The sequence below is a fragment of the Rhinopithecus roxellana genome, chromosome 5 (genome assembly GCF_007565055.1).
Source record: "Rhinopithecus roxellana isolate Shanxi Qingling chromosome 5, ASM756505v1, whole genome shotgun sequence".
Lineage (NCBI taxonomy): Eukaryota > Metazoa > Chordata > Mammalia > Primates > Cercopithecidae > Rhinopithecus > Rhinopithecus roxellana.
The window spans coordinates 11,350,837-11,364,216 of record NC_044553.1 but is presented as its reverse complement, the minus strand read 5'-3'; the positions used below and the strand labels follow the sequence as shown (position 1 = coordinate 11,364,216).

General features: G+C 37.7%; 1 protein-coding gene across 3 annotated transcripts in view; it reads left to right on the top strand.

The window, feature by feature from the left end:
- Nucleotides 1–13,380, top strand: part of WDHD1 (WD repeat and HMG-box DNA binding protein 1) — an 83,681-nt gene that overhangs the window by 30,236 nt on the left and 40,065 nt on the right. For all 3 annotated transcript variants that reach the window (XM_030929776.1, XM_030929775.1, XM_010372042.2), the window contains exons 11-14: nucleotides 3,362–3,569; nucleotides 7,972–8,159; nucleotides 10,135–10,319; nucleotides 11,947–12,188. In XM_030929776.1, the coding sequence (XP_030785636.1) occupies nucleotides 3,362–3,569; nucleotides 7,972–8,159; nucleotides 10,135–10,319; nucleotides 11,947–12,188 (823 nt within the window). The remainder of the gene's footprint in view (nucleotides 1–3,361; nucleotides 3,570–7,971; nucleotides 8,160–10,134; nucleotides 10,320–11,946; nucleotides 12,189–13,380) is intronic.

Below are 13,380 nucleotides of genomic sequence, written 5' to 3'. Positions count from 1 at the left end.
AATTTGGTAGCACTAGGTACTTCTAAAAGTGGGGCAGAAAACAAGAGAGGTGATTTAATAAGCAAGTAGAGTCCTCTAGTTTCAACATCTGTGTTCAAAGCTGAGTACCTGCCCTCCCCTGTCTTCACATGTATTCTGGAAGAATGTTGGAGATTTGTTTTTTTATAAAAGATGAAATAGACTGTCCTTGGTCTAGGGACACTGGTTACAGTTGAATGGTCTTGGGTAAGGGGGAAATACTGTACTGAAAATAGAGGATTAAATGAAAGGTAAGATACTTGAGTGTTGAAATGACCATCTCACGTCTACTAGGTTCCCAGAACATTGTCAGCCAGTTATGCGTTTCAGGCAGGAGATTGGGAAAATCATCTTTGGCAAATTTGTCTTAAGAGAAAAGATGTAAAGAGAGAGTTTCTTAACTCCAGGGAAAACAAAAAGTTGTAAAAGAAAGGAGAAGTGATCATAATATACTATATCTGTTAAAAGATAGGAATAATGCCAACCACTTGGGGTTATTGGGAGGCTTAAGTGAATTACATATAGTTAGAACAGTGTCTAGCACAATTCATAAGTTTGACGTACTTTATAAGTGTTGGCTATTATTTTTATCATTCAGCTATGAATAACATTTGCATGATCTTACTCACCTAAATACTGTATATTGATTGAACCACAAGGAGGGTATATCTATCTCTATTGGGAGAATTGGGGTCGGAGAATAGTGTACATGCAAGCATGGCAGTTGGGGTGGTTGTGAAAGGGTACCAAATCCTCATCTTCCATAGATAGAAGTTAATAGGATCTATTAAACACAGTGATTAAAAGTGAAAAAAAAAGTTCTGCTAGAATATGATTTACAGGTATGGAAGAAGTAGCAAAGAAACAACTAAAAGAGCTGGAAAGATTTATTCTGTAGAGAAGTAAGTTGGGGCTGTGGAGAGGGCTGTTTTCATGGCACACCTTGTAAAACTGCTCAACTAATATATATGCATGTGTAACATTGGTAAAAACAAAAAGTGAATTGAGAAAAAAATTTTTGGCTGGGCTCGGTAGCTCATAGCTGTAATCCCAGCACTTTGGGAGGCCGAGGCCGGTGGATCACCTGAGGTCAGGAGTTTAAGACCAGCCTGGCCAACATGACGAAACCCCGACTCTACTAAAAATACAAAAATTAGCTGGGCTGATATCACACCTGTGACCATTTTATCGCCTTCATCATAAATATGAGGCACAGTGCCCCATTAAAAAAATTTTGTTTCTTTGAAACAGAGTCTCTCTCTGTTGCCCAGGCTGGAGTGCAATGGTGGCTGCCTGCAACCTCCACCTCCTGGGTTCAAACGATTCTCCTGCCTCAGCCTCCCAAGTAGGTAGGATAACAGGCACCTGCCACCACGCCCTGCTAATTTTTTGTATTTTTAGTAGAGATGAGGTTTCACCATGTTGGCCAGGCTGGTCTTGAATTCCTGACCTCAGGTGATCCACTTACCTCGGCCTCCCAAAGTGCTAGGATTACAGGCATGGGCCACTATGCCTGACCTCCCCGTTTTTTTTAATAAGAAAATCTAAAAACAGTTTTTTACCAACTTGAGTACGTAAACTTTTAGGACTATAAATGGATTGGTTAAATATCTTCTTATAGCACTTAGTTATTCATTTACTCATATCAAGTATTTTTCAATTTATGGATTTAGAAACACTTTTTCATCTCATTTTATTAAACATCAGTTTTCAGAGCACAATTATGTTTACTTCCATTTAAAAGGTTTATGAGGGTCTGGGTATGGTGGATCACACCTATAATTCCAGCACTTTTGGAGGCCAAGGTGGATTTATCACCTGAGGTCAGGAGTTTAAGAACAGCCTGGCGCACATGGTGAAACCCCATCTCTACAGAAAATACAAAACTTAGCCAGTGTGGTTGTGTAGGCCTGTAATCCTAGATACTCAGGAGGATGAGGCAGGAGAATCACTTGAACCTGGGAGATGGAGTTTGCAGTTAGCCAAGATCATGCCACTGCACTCCAGCCTAGGTGACAGAGTGAGACTTGTGTCAAAAAAGAAAAAAAAAGGCCTGGCGTAGTGGCTCATGCCTGTAATCCCAGCACTTTGGGAAGCCAAGGCGGGCGGATCACAAGGTCAAGAGATTGAGACCATCCTGGCCAACTTGGTGAAACCCCCATCTCTACTAAAAATACAAAAATTAGCCGGATGTGGTGGCACGCACCTGTAGTCCCAGCTACTTGGGAAACTGAAGCAGGAGAATAGCTTGAACCCAGGAGGCGGAGGTTGCAGTAAGCCGAGATCGTACCACTGCACTCCAGCCTGGCGACAGAGCGAGGCTCCACTCTGTCAATAAATAAATAAATAAATAAATAAATAAATAAATGAAAATAAACGGTTTATGATGTAATACTTTTTAATCTGTTAATGGTGTTATCATTAGACTTTTATACCAAACTATAAATTTACTTTGGCTTAACATTTGTACAGTTTTTATTCATCCTATAGGAGTAACTTGAGATCTTTGCAGTGTATCTGCTTACCATTTCACTTTTTAAAGTGATCTAAAAATTTGTTTATTTTGAGACAGGGTCTCACTCTGTCACTCATGCTGGAGTACAGTGGTGAGATCATGGCTCACTGTAGCCTCGGCCTTCCAGGCTCAGGTGATCCTCCCACCTCAGCCTCCCAGGTAGCTGGGACTGTAGACCCATACCACCATGCCTGGCTAATTTTTTGTGGAGATGAGGTTTCATCATGTTGTCCAGGCTGGTCTTGGACTCCTGGGCTCAAGCCATCCACGTGCTTCGGCTTCCCAAAGTGCTGAGATTACAGGTGTGAACCACCATGCTGGGGTTTTATGTAGAACTTCTTCGCCTTCTTTGTTTTTCTATTAGTTCTATCACTTTATTTTTATAAGTATCAAAACACTAACTTTAACTGAGATAATATAAAGAAAATGTATCTTATGTAGTATCTTGTTCAAAATAAAAGTAAATGAGAGCATGTCTTACAATATGAGAGACTTTATAGGAACTTTATCATATTAATGTGACTTTTCTGGAGAATGACTTCTGAGGAATAAAATCTTATTTTATATTTTGGCATATACCGTATTTGTTTACATGTCAGTCCCTATACTCCTATCCCATCCCCAGACTACAAGGCATTTGAAATAAGAACTGGGTCTTATTGTGTAAACATAAATATAATTCTTATAAATACATTTACTAATTATTCTTATCTGTTCAGTGAGTTTGCTACTTGGTAGAATTTATAGGTGCATATTAAAAGATTACCTTTTTAGTAATTGAGTTTTTCTAAATCATTCACTTTTATAATTTGTATTAATTTGTTCAAGGTATCTAGCAGTGTGGAAAAGGATTACAATGATCTTTTTGATGGTGATGATATGAGTAATAATGGTGATTTTCTAAATGACAATGCAGTCGAGATCCCTTCTTTTTCAAAAGGGATTATAAATGATGATGAGGATGATGACCTCATGATGGCTTCAGGTCGTCTTAGACAACGAAGTCACATCCTAGAAGATGATGAAAACTCAGTTGGTAAGAATTTGACTTCGTGCATGTGATTATCCTGTTGATTAGTATTTTGGATTTTTTATTAACACTGTTAAAGTCATTATTGAATTTGTAGAATGTAGCTAAAAACGGTGCTTAGAGGAAACTTTATAGCATTAGGACTTTGTTAAAAAAGGTTTCAAATCTATAATCCAAGCTTCTGCTGTGGCAGACTAGAAAAAGAGAAAACTAAACCCCAAGCAAATAGAAGGAAGGAAATAATGCAGAGCAAAATTCAATAAAATTGACAACAGAAAAAGACAACAAACTATAGAGAAAGTCAATGAGACCAAAAGCTGGTTCTTTGAGAAGATCAATAAGGCCGGGCATGGTGGCTCATGCCTATAATCCCAGCACTTTGGGAGGCTGAAATGGGCAGATCACTTGAGGTCAGGAGTTCAAGACCAGCCTGGCCAACATGGTGAAACCCTGTCTCTACAAAAATACAAAAATTAGCTGGGTGTGGTGACACATGCCTGTAATCCCAGCTACTCAGGAGACTGAGGCAAGAGGCTCACTTGAACCCAGGAAGCGGAGGTTGCAGTGAGCCGAGATCGCGTCACTGCATGCCCTCCTGGGCAACAGAGCAAGACACCATCTCAAAAGAAAAGATCAATAAAATTAATAAATATCTATTGTGGTTGATCAGTAAAGAGAAGACACAAATTACTAACATAGAGAATGAAAGGAGTGGGCCATCACTATAGATCTATAGATTTGTGCTGTCCAATATGTAGTAGCCACTAGCCACATGTAGCTGTTGAGCACTTGAAATGTGGTTAGTTGAAATTGAGATATGTTATGAGTGCAAGCAGATTTTTTTTTTTTTTTTTTGAGGCAGAGTCTCTCTCTGTCACCCAGAGTGGAGTGCAGTGGTGTGATTTTGGCTCACTGCAACCTCTGTCTCCAGGATTCAAGTGATTCTTGTGCCTCAGCCTCCTGACTAGCTGGGATTACAGAGCCAACATGCCTGGCGAATTTTTGTATTTTTAGTAGAGATGGGGTTTTACCATGGAGTGCAGCCAGATTTTGAAGACAATATGAAAAAAAGAATGTAAAACTCCTGGGAAATTTTGTATACATAGTACATGTTGAAATGATAATATGTATTTTAAATGCACTATATTATTAAAATTACGGCTGTTTTCTTTTTACTTTTTAAACATAGCTATTAGAAAATTTAAAATTACAGCTGTAACTCACATTATATGTCTGTATGGCAGCGCTACTGTTAATATCAAAGGCATAATGGCAATATTATGAATAACTGTGCCCATAAATTTAACAACTTAAATGAAATGGACGAATTTTCTGAAAGACACAAACTACCTCACTCACTCAAGAAGTAATAGATAACCTGAATAGTATTGTATCGTTAAAGAAATTGAGATTGTAATTTAAAATATTTGAATAGAGTGCTTATTGTGACAACTCACATGCTGAAATAACACTTGAACATTATCAAGTAAAATGCCAATGTGCAGTGCTATGTTGTGCTGTTTAAAGTCATATAGAGTTTATAGAACAATAGTCCTCAAATGTTTTGGTCTCAGTAGCCTTAAAACTCTAAAAAATTTTGAGGACCCTTCAGAGAGCATTTATTTATATAGAGTTATGTCTATTGTCGCTTACATATTAGAAATTAAAATTCAGAAATTTAAAAATATTTATTCACTTAAAAATAATAAACTCACGTAAACATGAATAATACTTTTTTATTAAGAACAAAAAAAATTTAGTGAGAAGAGTGGAATTGCAATCTTTGTAATGTCTATCATAGAGGACAGCTGGATTCTCTCATCTACTTCTGGATTAAGTCTATTGCCATACATTGTTTTTGTTTCAAGTGTATGAAGAAAATTTGGCCTCACATAAATATGTAATATGAAAAGAGAAAAGTATTTTAAGAAATCTTTTAATAGCACATTCAACTAATTGTGGATATTCTTTGATGTTGCACCAAGACTCAGAAGATGATCATTTCCTAAAGATTACTTGGAAAATGTAATCTGAAAACTTCAGTGAACTCTTATGGCTCTATTATGTTAAAATTCATTGGTCTGGCTGGGAATGGTGGCTCACACCTGTAATCCCAGCACTTTGCGAGGCCCAGGCAGGAGGATTGCTTGAGGCCAGGAGTTCAAGACCAGCCAGGGCAACATAGTGAGACCTTCTTTCTAGAAAAAACTTTAAAAATTAGCCAGGCGTGGTAGTGTGTGGCTGTAGTCCCACCTACTTGGGAGGCTGAGGTAGGAGGATCTCTCGAGGCTGAGAGGTCAAGGCTGCAGTGAGCCATGATTGCAACAGTGCGTTCCAGGCAGGACAACATAGCAAGACCCTGTCTCAGAAAAAAATAAAACAAAATCAAAAAATTTATTGGTCTGACTTGAATGTTGAATGGATTTTTTAAAATCATGTTTAATTTTGTAACATGAATTGATAATATTGGTTCACTGAAGTTTATAGATCTTTATTTTGACACTTTTTATTATCTAATATAAAGTATTTGTTTTTGTTTTTAATTATATGTTGTTTTTAATTAATTAATTTTTGTTTTTAGAGATAGTGTCTTGCTCTGTCACCTAGGCTGGAGTGCAGTGGTATGATCACACCTTAGTATAACTTTGAACTTCTGGACTCAAGTAGTTATCTCACTCAGCCTTCTGGGTAGCTAGGACTACAGATGCATGCCACCATGCCCATCTAATTTTTTATTTTTTATAGAGATGGAATCTTGCTTTGTTGCCCAGGCTGGTCTTGAAATTCTGGCCTCAAGTGATCTTTCCTCCCCAGCCTCCGAAAGTGCTGGAATTACAAGCATGAGTCACAGCACTTGCCTATAAATTATATCTGCTAGTGTTGTTACCAATCTCATCAGCAGTTTCTAAGTACTAGAAAGTTGTGAAGCTCATAATGGCAAATAGAAGCTTTCCAATATCTTAATTTTTAATTGAAAGCTCAAATTTCTTTTTTTTATTTTTTGAGAGGGAGTCTTGCTCTGTCACCCAGGCTAGAAGGCAGTGGCGTGATCTCGGTTCACTGCAACCTCTGTCCCCTGGGTACAAGTGATTCTCCTGCCTCAACCTCCCAAGTAGCTGGGATTATAGGTGTCCGCCACCACGCCCGGCTAATTTTTGTATTTTAGTAAAGACAGGGTTTCACTATGTAGGCCAATCTGGTCTCGAACTCCTGACCTCAAATGATCCACTCTCCTCAGCCTCCCGAAGTGCTGGGATTACAGGCATGAGCCACTGTGCCCAGCTCTTTTTTTTTTTTTTTTTTTTTTTTGAGACAGTCTCCCAGGTTCAAGCGATTCTCCTGTCTCAGCCTCCTGAGTAGCTGGGATTACAGGCATGTGCCACCATGCCTGGCTATTTTTTTTTTTTTTTTTTGAGACAGAGTCTCGCTCAGTCGCCCAGGCTGGAGTGCAGTGGCGCGATCTCGGCTCACTGCAAGCTCCGCCTCCCGGGTTCACGCCATTCTCCTGCCTCAGACTCCTGAGTAGCTGGGACTACAGGCGCCCACCGCCACGCCCAGCTAATTTTTTGCATTTCTAGTAGAGACGGGGTTTCACCGTGTTAGTCAGGATGGTCTTGATCTCCTGACCTCGTGATCCGCCCACCTCGGCCTCCCAAAGTGCTGGGATTACAGGCGTGAGCCACCGCGCCCGGCCAATTTTTGTATTTTTAGTAGAGACGGGGTTTCACCATGTTGGCCAGGCTGGTCAACATGGAACTCCCGACCTTAAGTGATCTGCCTGCCTCGGCCTCCCAAAGTGCTGGGAATAAGGGAATACAGGTGTGAGCCACTGTGCCTGGCCTGAAAGCTCAAATGTTGTCGTTGGCAACAAATTCTGCCAGTTATTTTTTCTTAATTGACAGGCTCACTTCATTCATTTCCGAGAAAATGTTTGCCAAAGATCCAATTCTGCATAACCATAGTTTATTTGGCATTTGTTTTTTAAGTAAAAGTAGTGTTCTATGAAAAAAAATCACTTAGTTCAGCTTACAACTCAAATAATTGCATAAGTGCTTTTTTTAAGACAGCCATCACACTTCTCATTTTAGCACACAACTTAAAAAAAAAATCTGTATAAGTGTCAAGATTTAATAAAATTAATATTTTTACTGCAAGTGAGTAGTGGTTAACAATGCAGTAATGACTAATACAGTTAGGTGCCACTGCCTTGATTGGTGCCAAGGCACCAGGAATTTTACCCACCATTGCTTTTGCACCATCACTGCATCTCTTTAACACAGTGAAAGAGGCACATAGCATGTCAGTGTCATTGCATATGAATGAAAAAGTTACTAGATTCCATAATGCTTTCCTTTTTCCAAATCATTGGTATTCGTGATTCCCTTAATTATGATCCTTTGTGTTGTAGATATATCAATGCTAAAAACTGGTTCTAGTCTTCTCAAAGAGGAGGAGGAAGATGGTCAGGAAGGCAGCATTCACAATCTACCACTTGTAACATCCCAAAGGCCATTTTATGATGGACCCATGCCAACTCCCCGGCAAAAGCCATTTCAGTCAGGTTCTACACCCTTGCATCTCACTCACAGATTCATGGTAAGCCTTGGATCTACACTTAACTTCTTAGTAGGTTTTCAGCACTTTTTTCTTACTATGGGTAATTTTTTTGGATAAAACGTATTTTTTAAAACTTTGATTAAGTAGCCCGGAGCACTTTAGTTGATAATAGTTTTGTGGTTAGTTTATTTTATGGTTAGTTCACAATTTTAATCTTGTTTCAACCTTATTGAAAATGACGTTAAATAAAATTCTGCTTTCCAAAATGATGTTAAATGAACATAAGTAAATATTAGTATCTTGCAGTGTTTCTTGGCAATACTTTCAAACCTTATTCTTCATAGTCATTGTTATATAGAAGATTATGCTGACTCCAAAACTCTAGTAAGGAGGTGTTTTCTTAGAAGGCAACTAATAGTATATTAGAAGGTGGTAAGTACTATGGGGGAAAAATCTGCCCCTTTTCCTCACCCCACTACCCACCAGAATGTAAGCTACACAAAAATAAAGATTTTTGTTTTGTGTACTGATATGTTCTTAGGATTTGGAACAAGGCATGATACAGTACACATTAAATATATATTTCATGAATAGACAAAATGACTATATTGGCTTTTTGCCTTAGGTTTGAGCTCTTTTTGTTTTGTTTTGTTTTTGAGACAGAGTCTCGCTCTGTTGCCCAGGCTGGAGTGCAGTGGTGCAATCTCGGGTCATTGCAAGCTCCGCCTCCCAGTTTCACGCCATTCTCCTGCCTCAGCCTCCCGAGTAGCTGGCACTACAGGTGCCCGCCACCATGCCTGGCTAATTTTTGTATTTTTAGTAGAGATGAGGTTTCACCTTGTTCACCAGATGGTCTCGATCTCCTGACCTCGTGATCCACCCGCCTTGGCCTCCCAAAGTGCTGGGATTACAGGCGTGAGCCACTGTGCCTGGCCTGAGCTCTTAAAACGTTTAGTATTTCTATGTTGGTTATATGACGTTTTCCACTCTGAGGATTTTGCGTTTTTAAAAGTATAGGCCTGGCATAAATTTTTATGTAAAGATTGAGGGTGGTGATTAATATTAATAAAACTTTTTATTGTTATCAGTAGTCATCAAGTCATAGGTCTTAATTTTTTTATTAGTGTCAATATTTTATTTATAGTTATGTTAAATAAAATATTGGCACTAATTTCATTAGAAACTCTAGGGCCAAGTATGAACCTATAATGGACATCAGTGCAAGATAAGTTTTCCAAGTGGTATCAATTTATGTTGCCTCTGCCGAGCGTGGTGGCTCACGCCTGTAATCCCAGCACTTTGGGAGGCCAAGGTGGGTGAGTCACTTGAGGGTAGGAGTTGGAGACCAGCCTGGCCAACATGGTGAAACACCCTATCTCTATTAAAAAAATACAGAAATTAGCTGGACGTGGTGGCATGCACTTGTAATTACAGCTACACAGGAGGCTGAGGGAGGAGAATCGCTTGAATCCAGGAGGCAGAGGTTGCGGTGAGTCGAGATCATGCCACTGCACTCCAGCTTGGGTGACAGCGAAACTCTGTCTCAAAAAAAAAAATTATGTTTTCTTAAAATGTATATATTTATTTTATCATAGAATAACTAGTTAGAATAGGAAAAAAGTCTTGTTATTTGCATTCATATTTGTAAGAAAACTCAATTATTGAAATGTTTCTTTTGAGGAATTTAATGGTTTGGTTGTTCAAAGACCAACTGTAATGTACTTTTAAAGTAACAGTCATGTAATTTATTTTTAAATATTATTAAATACTCCATTTGCTAATTAATAAGTATATATGTATCTTATTCTCATGAAGGAAATAATAAGTAATTGTAGCTCTGGTATTATGACTCCTGTCAGAAACTATTTAGAGATAGATGAGATGTAATAGCTCCCAAAACCTAAATCTTAATACAGATTTAATTATAATATTTGTTAATTTGTACTACTGTGGCTTACTGATTCTAGGAGCTTCAGTTTTTCTCAGACTTACATTTAATCTTACCTGTTTGTAGGTGTGGAACTCTATTGGAATTATTCGCTGCTATAATGATGAGCAAGACAATGCCATAGATGTGGAGTTCCATGATTCCTCCATACACCATGCAACACACTTATCAAACACTTTGAATTATACAATAGCAGATCTTTCCCACGAAGCTATTTTGTTGGCATGTGAAAGCACTGATGAACTAGCAAGGTAAACTCAAGATTATTAGGAAGAATTTGGCACTGTTAAACTGTTAGATACAGTTGTTGAAATTAAAGACAAAAAGTTAATAAAACAAAATTTATTTTTTGTAGTATGAAATTTCAGAAGAGTTTGGTACAGACACCAGCACACCCAAAATACCTCAGAACATACGTCTTTTTGCCCTAATGGTTCCCTCATTACATGCTGTAACTACATAGCAAAATGACATGACATGGTTAGTAATGCAAGAGATGGGATTTTTTTTACATTGTTAAGTGCTTTTTTTTTTTTTTTTGCTATTGTAAGAGTAATATACATACATTGTAGAGAAAAAAAAAAACAGTATACAGTATAGAAGTTTCAGAAAATGAAAGCTCCTCCCAGAATTCTACTCTCAGATATAACTGTTATTAACAATTTGATATGTATCCTTCCAGATTTCTTTCTATTTGAACCTCCCTTATTTTAATTTGCTTTATTGAAATGTAATTTACTTACAATAAAATGCACCCATTTGATGAGTTGACAAAGGTGTATATACACATAACCCCTACCACAATCAAATATAGAATGTTCTTTATCACCTGAAAATGTTTTCTTATATCCCTTTGCAGTTAGTTCAACCCTAGCCTTGGCCAACTATTAGTCTAGATATTTGTCACTGTGTCTTTATCACCCGAAAATGTTTTCTTATATCTCTTTGCAGTTAATTCAACCCTAGCCTTGGCCAACTGTTAATCTACATTTTTGTCACTATGGATTAGATTTAAAATCTCTCTTCGAGAAAGGAAAAAAAAAAAAGCGGAAAAACAAACCAAAAAATGTACTAGTCACCCGTTTGCTTTTTCTACTTAATGTTTTTTGGATGTTTACATGATTTGATAAGTAGGTAGGTAAATAAATAGGTAGATGGATGTCAAGAAAAAAATTATGATGGGAAAGCAATGGGTGCAGAATGTTTTTAAAAGAAAATATTTTTTCAGCTTTTTGTTAATCAAGAGATTGCCCTCTCTTGATCCCTTCTTCAGCTGATTATAGTACTGATACACTTCATGGATTTTACTCTTATCTTCTATGTGACTTGAAATTCGTATCCTTCAGGCTAGGCATGGTGTCTTACGCCTGTAATCCCAGCACTTTTGGAGGCCGAGGCGGACGATGACCTGAGGTCAAGAGTTTGAGACCGGCCTGACCAACATGGTGAAACTGTGTCTCTACTAAAAATATAAAAATTAACCAGATGTGGTGACACCCACCTGTAGTCCTAGCTATTCGGGAGGCTGAGGCAAGAGATAGGAGAATTGCTTAAACCCGGGAGTTGGAGGTTGCAGTGAGCAGAGATCATGCCGCTGTACTCCAGCCTGAGTGACAGAGCAAAACTCCATTTCATGTAATGGTAACTTACATATATGTATGTGCAAAGAAAAAAGACTGGAAAGATAACAATATATTTCATTTTAAGGGTATTTCATAATTACTTTTTTAAAGCAACTTCTTATACTGTGTGTAATAGAAAGTCAACTAGTTTTGTTGTTGAATATCATGATTACTTTTTATATATATATATATATATATATATATATATATATGTCATATGAAAGTTTGATTGTTTCTGTCTTGTTTTAATTTTTAGCAAGCTTCACTGCCTGCACTTTAGTTCTTGGGATTCAAGCAAAGAGTGGATAATAGACTTGCCTCCGAATGAGGATATCGAAGCCATATGTCTTGGTCAAGGATGGGCTGCTGCCGCAACTAGTGCCCTGCTTCTTCGATTGTTTACTATTGGAGGGATTCAGAAAGAGGTATTCAGCCTTGCTGGACCTGTGGTGTCAATGGCAGGACATGGAGAACAGCTTTTCATTGTTTATCACAGAGGTAGATTTTTTTCAGTCTTTTATGATTTTACTGTGACTTGAAGTAAAATGGAAATTACTTGAGCTTTTTTGCTGTTTTTGTTACTGTTTTTGTCTTGGATTATATACTTCCTTTTGAATCAGTGTGATCTTTACATGTAGAGAATTTTGTTGTGTTTACTAGTAGCAATAAAAATGAAAATGTTTTCTTAATAGAACTGTATTATAGAGAGAATTCCAAGGTGGAATTTGATTACTTCCATGTCTAAATCTTACCATTTGGCAAGCACAACCAGAGAACTTTCAGCATTGAAATTCCATAAAAATAACTCCTAGTAGGAAGGGCCAAAACAACTCTGAATGGACACTTTTTAAAAGCTGCTGCCTCCTTTTCCTCCCCTCATGTCTTTCTTTAGTCCCCATCACTATGCTAAGCCTGGTCTTATCAAGGTAACTGATAATCTCTGTGCTTTTAAAAAAAATAATTCCATTGAAAATACCTTTTCTCATGACTTCTGTGACATCATACTTTCAATATTTTTCCTCACTGGCAACTCCCTTTTTACTTTTTTGTTGGCTCTACCTTTTAGCTGGAGTGTATCCCCTTTTTCTCTACTACTCTCTAGGTCAGGGTCTTTCAGTCTTTTTGTCTGCTTTGCCACAGTAAGACATAGATTCATAGATTCTACACCAGGTGTGGTGGCTCACACCTGTAATCTCAGCACTTTGGGAAGCCGAGACGGGAGGGTTGCTTGAGCCCAGGAGTTCAAGACCAGCCTGGATAACAATAGCAAGCCCCTGTTTCTCTTTTAAAAAGAAAAAAAAGAAGAAAAGAAATATATTCTATATAACTGTTCTATAAATATCTGCAAATGTAACTGAAATAAAAGTCTCATAGACAATGTTTACTCTTTGATTTCAGTTTAAATTTTTTTATTTCATTTTTTAAAATGCTAGTTGCAACTTAAACTTGATTCCATGACTCATAGGTCAAAAAAATGCAGTTTGAGAAACCACCCTGGGGAATTTTATCATAATCCATGGCTTTAAATACATCTCAGTGTCTATGACTTTTGATAGCACCAACCCTACCCTCTCCTTGTGTCTCCAGACTTACACATCCAGTTGCCTACTTGAAATCTATTTAGAGTTTGGACAAACATTTCACACTTAATTTACTCACAATAAAAAAAATGATTTTTTTCCTTCCAAAC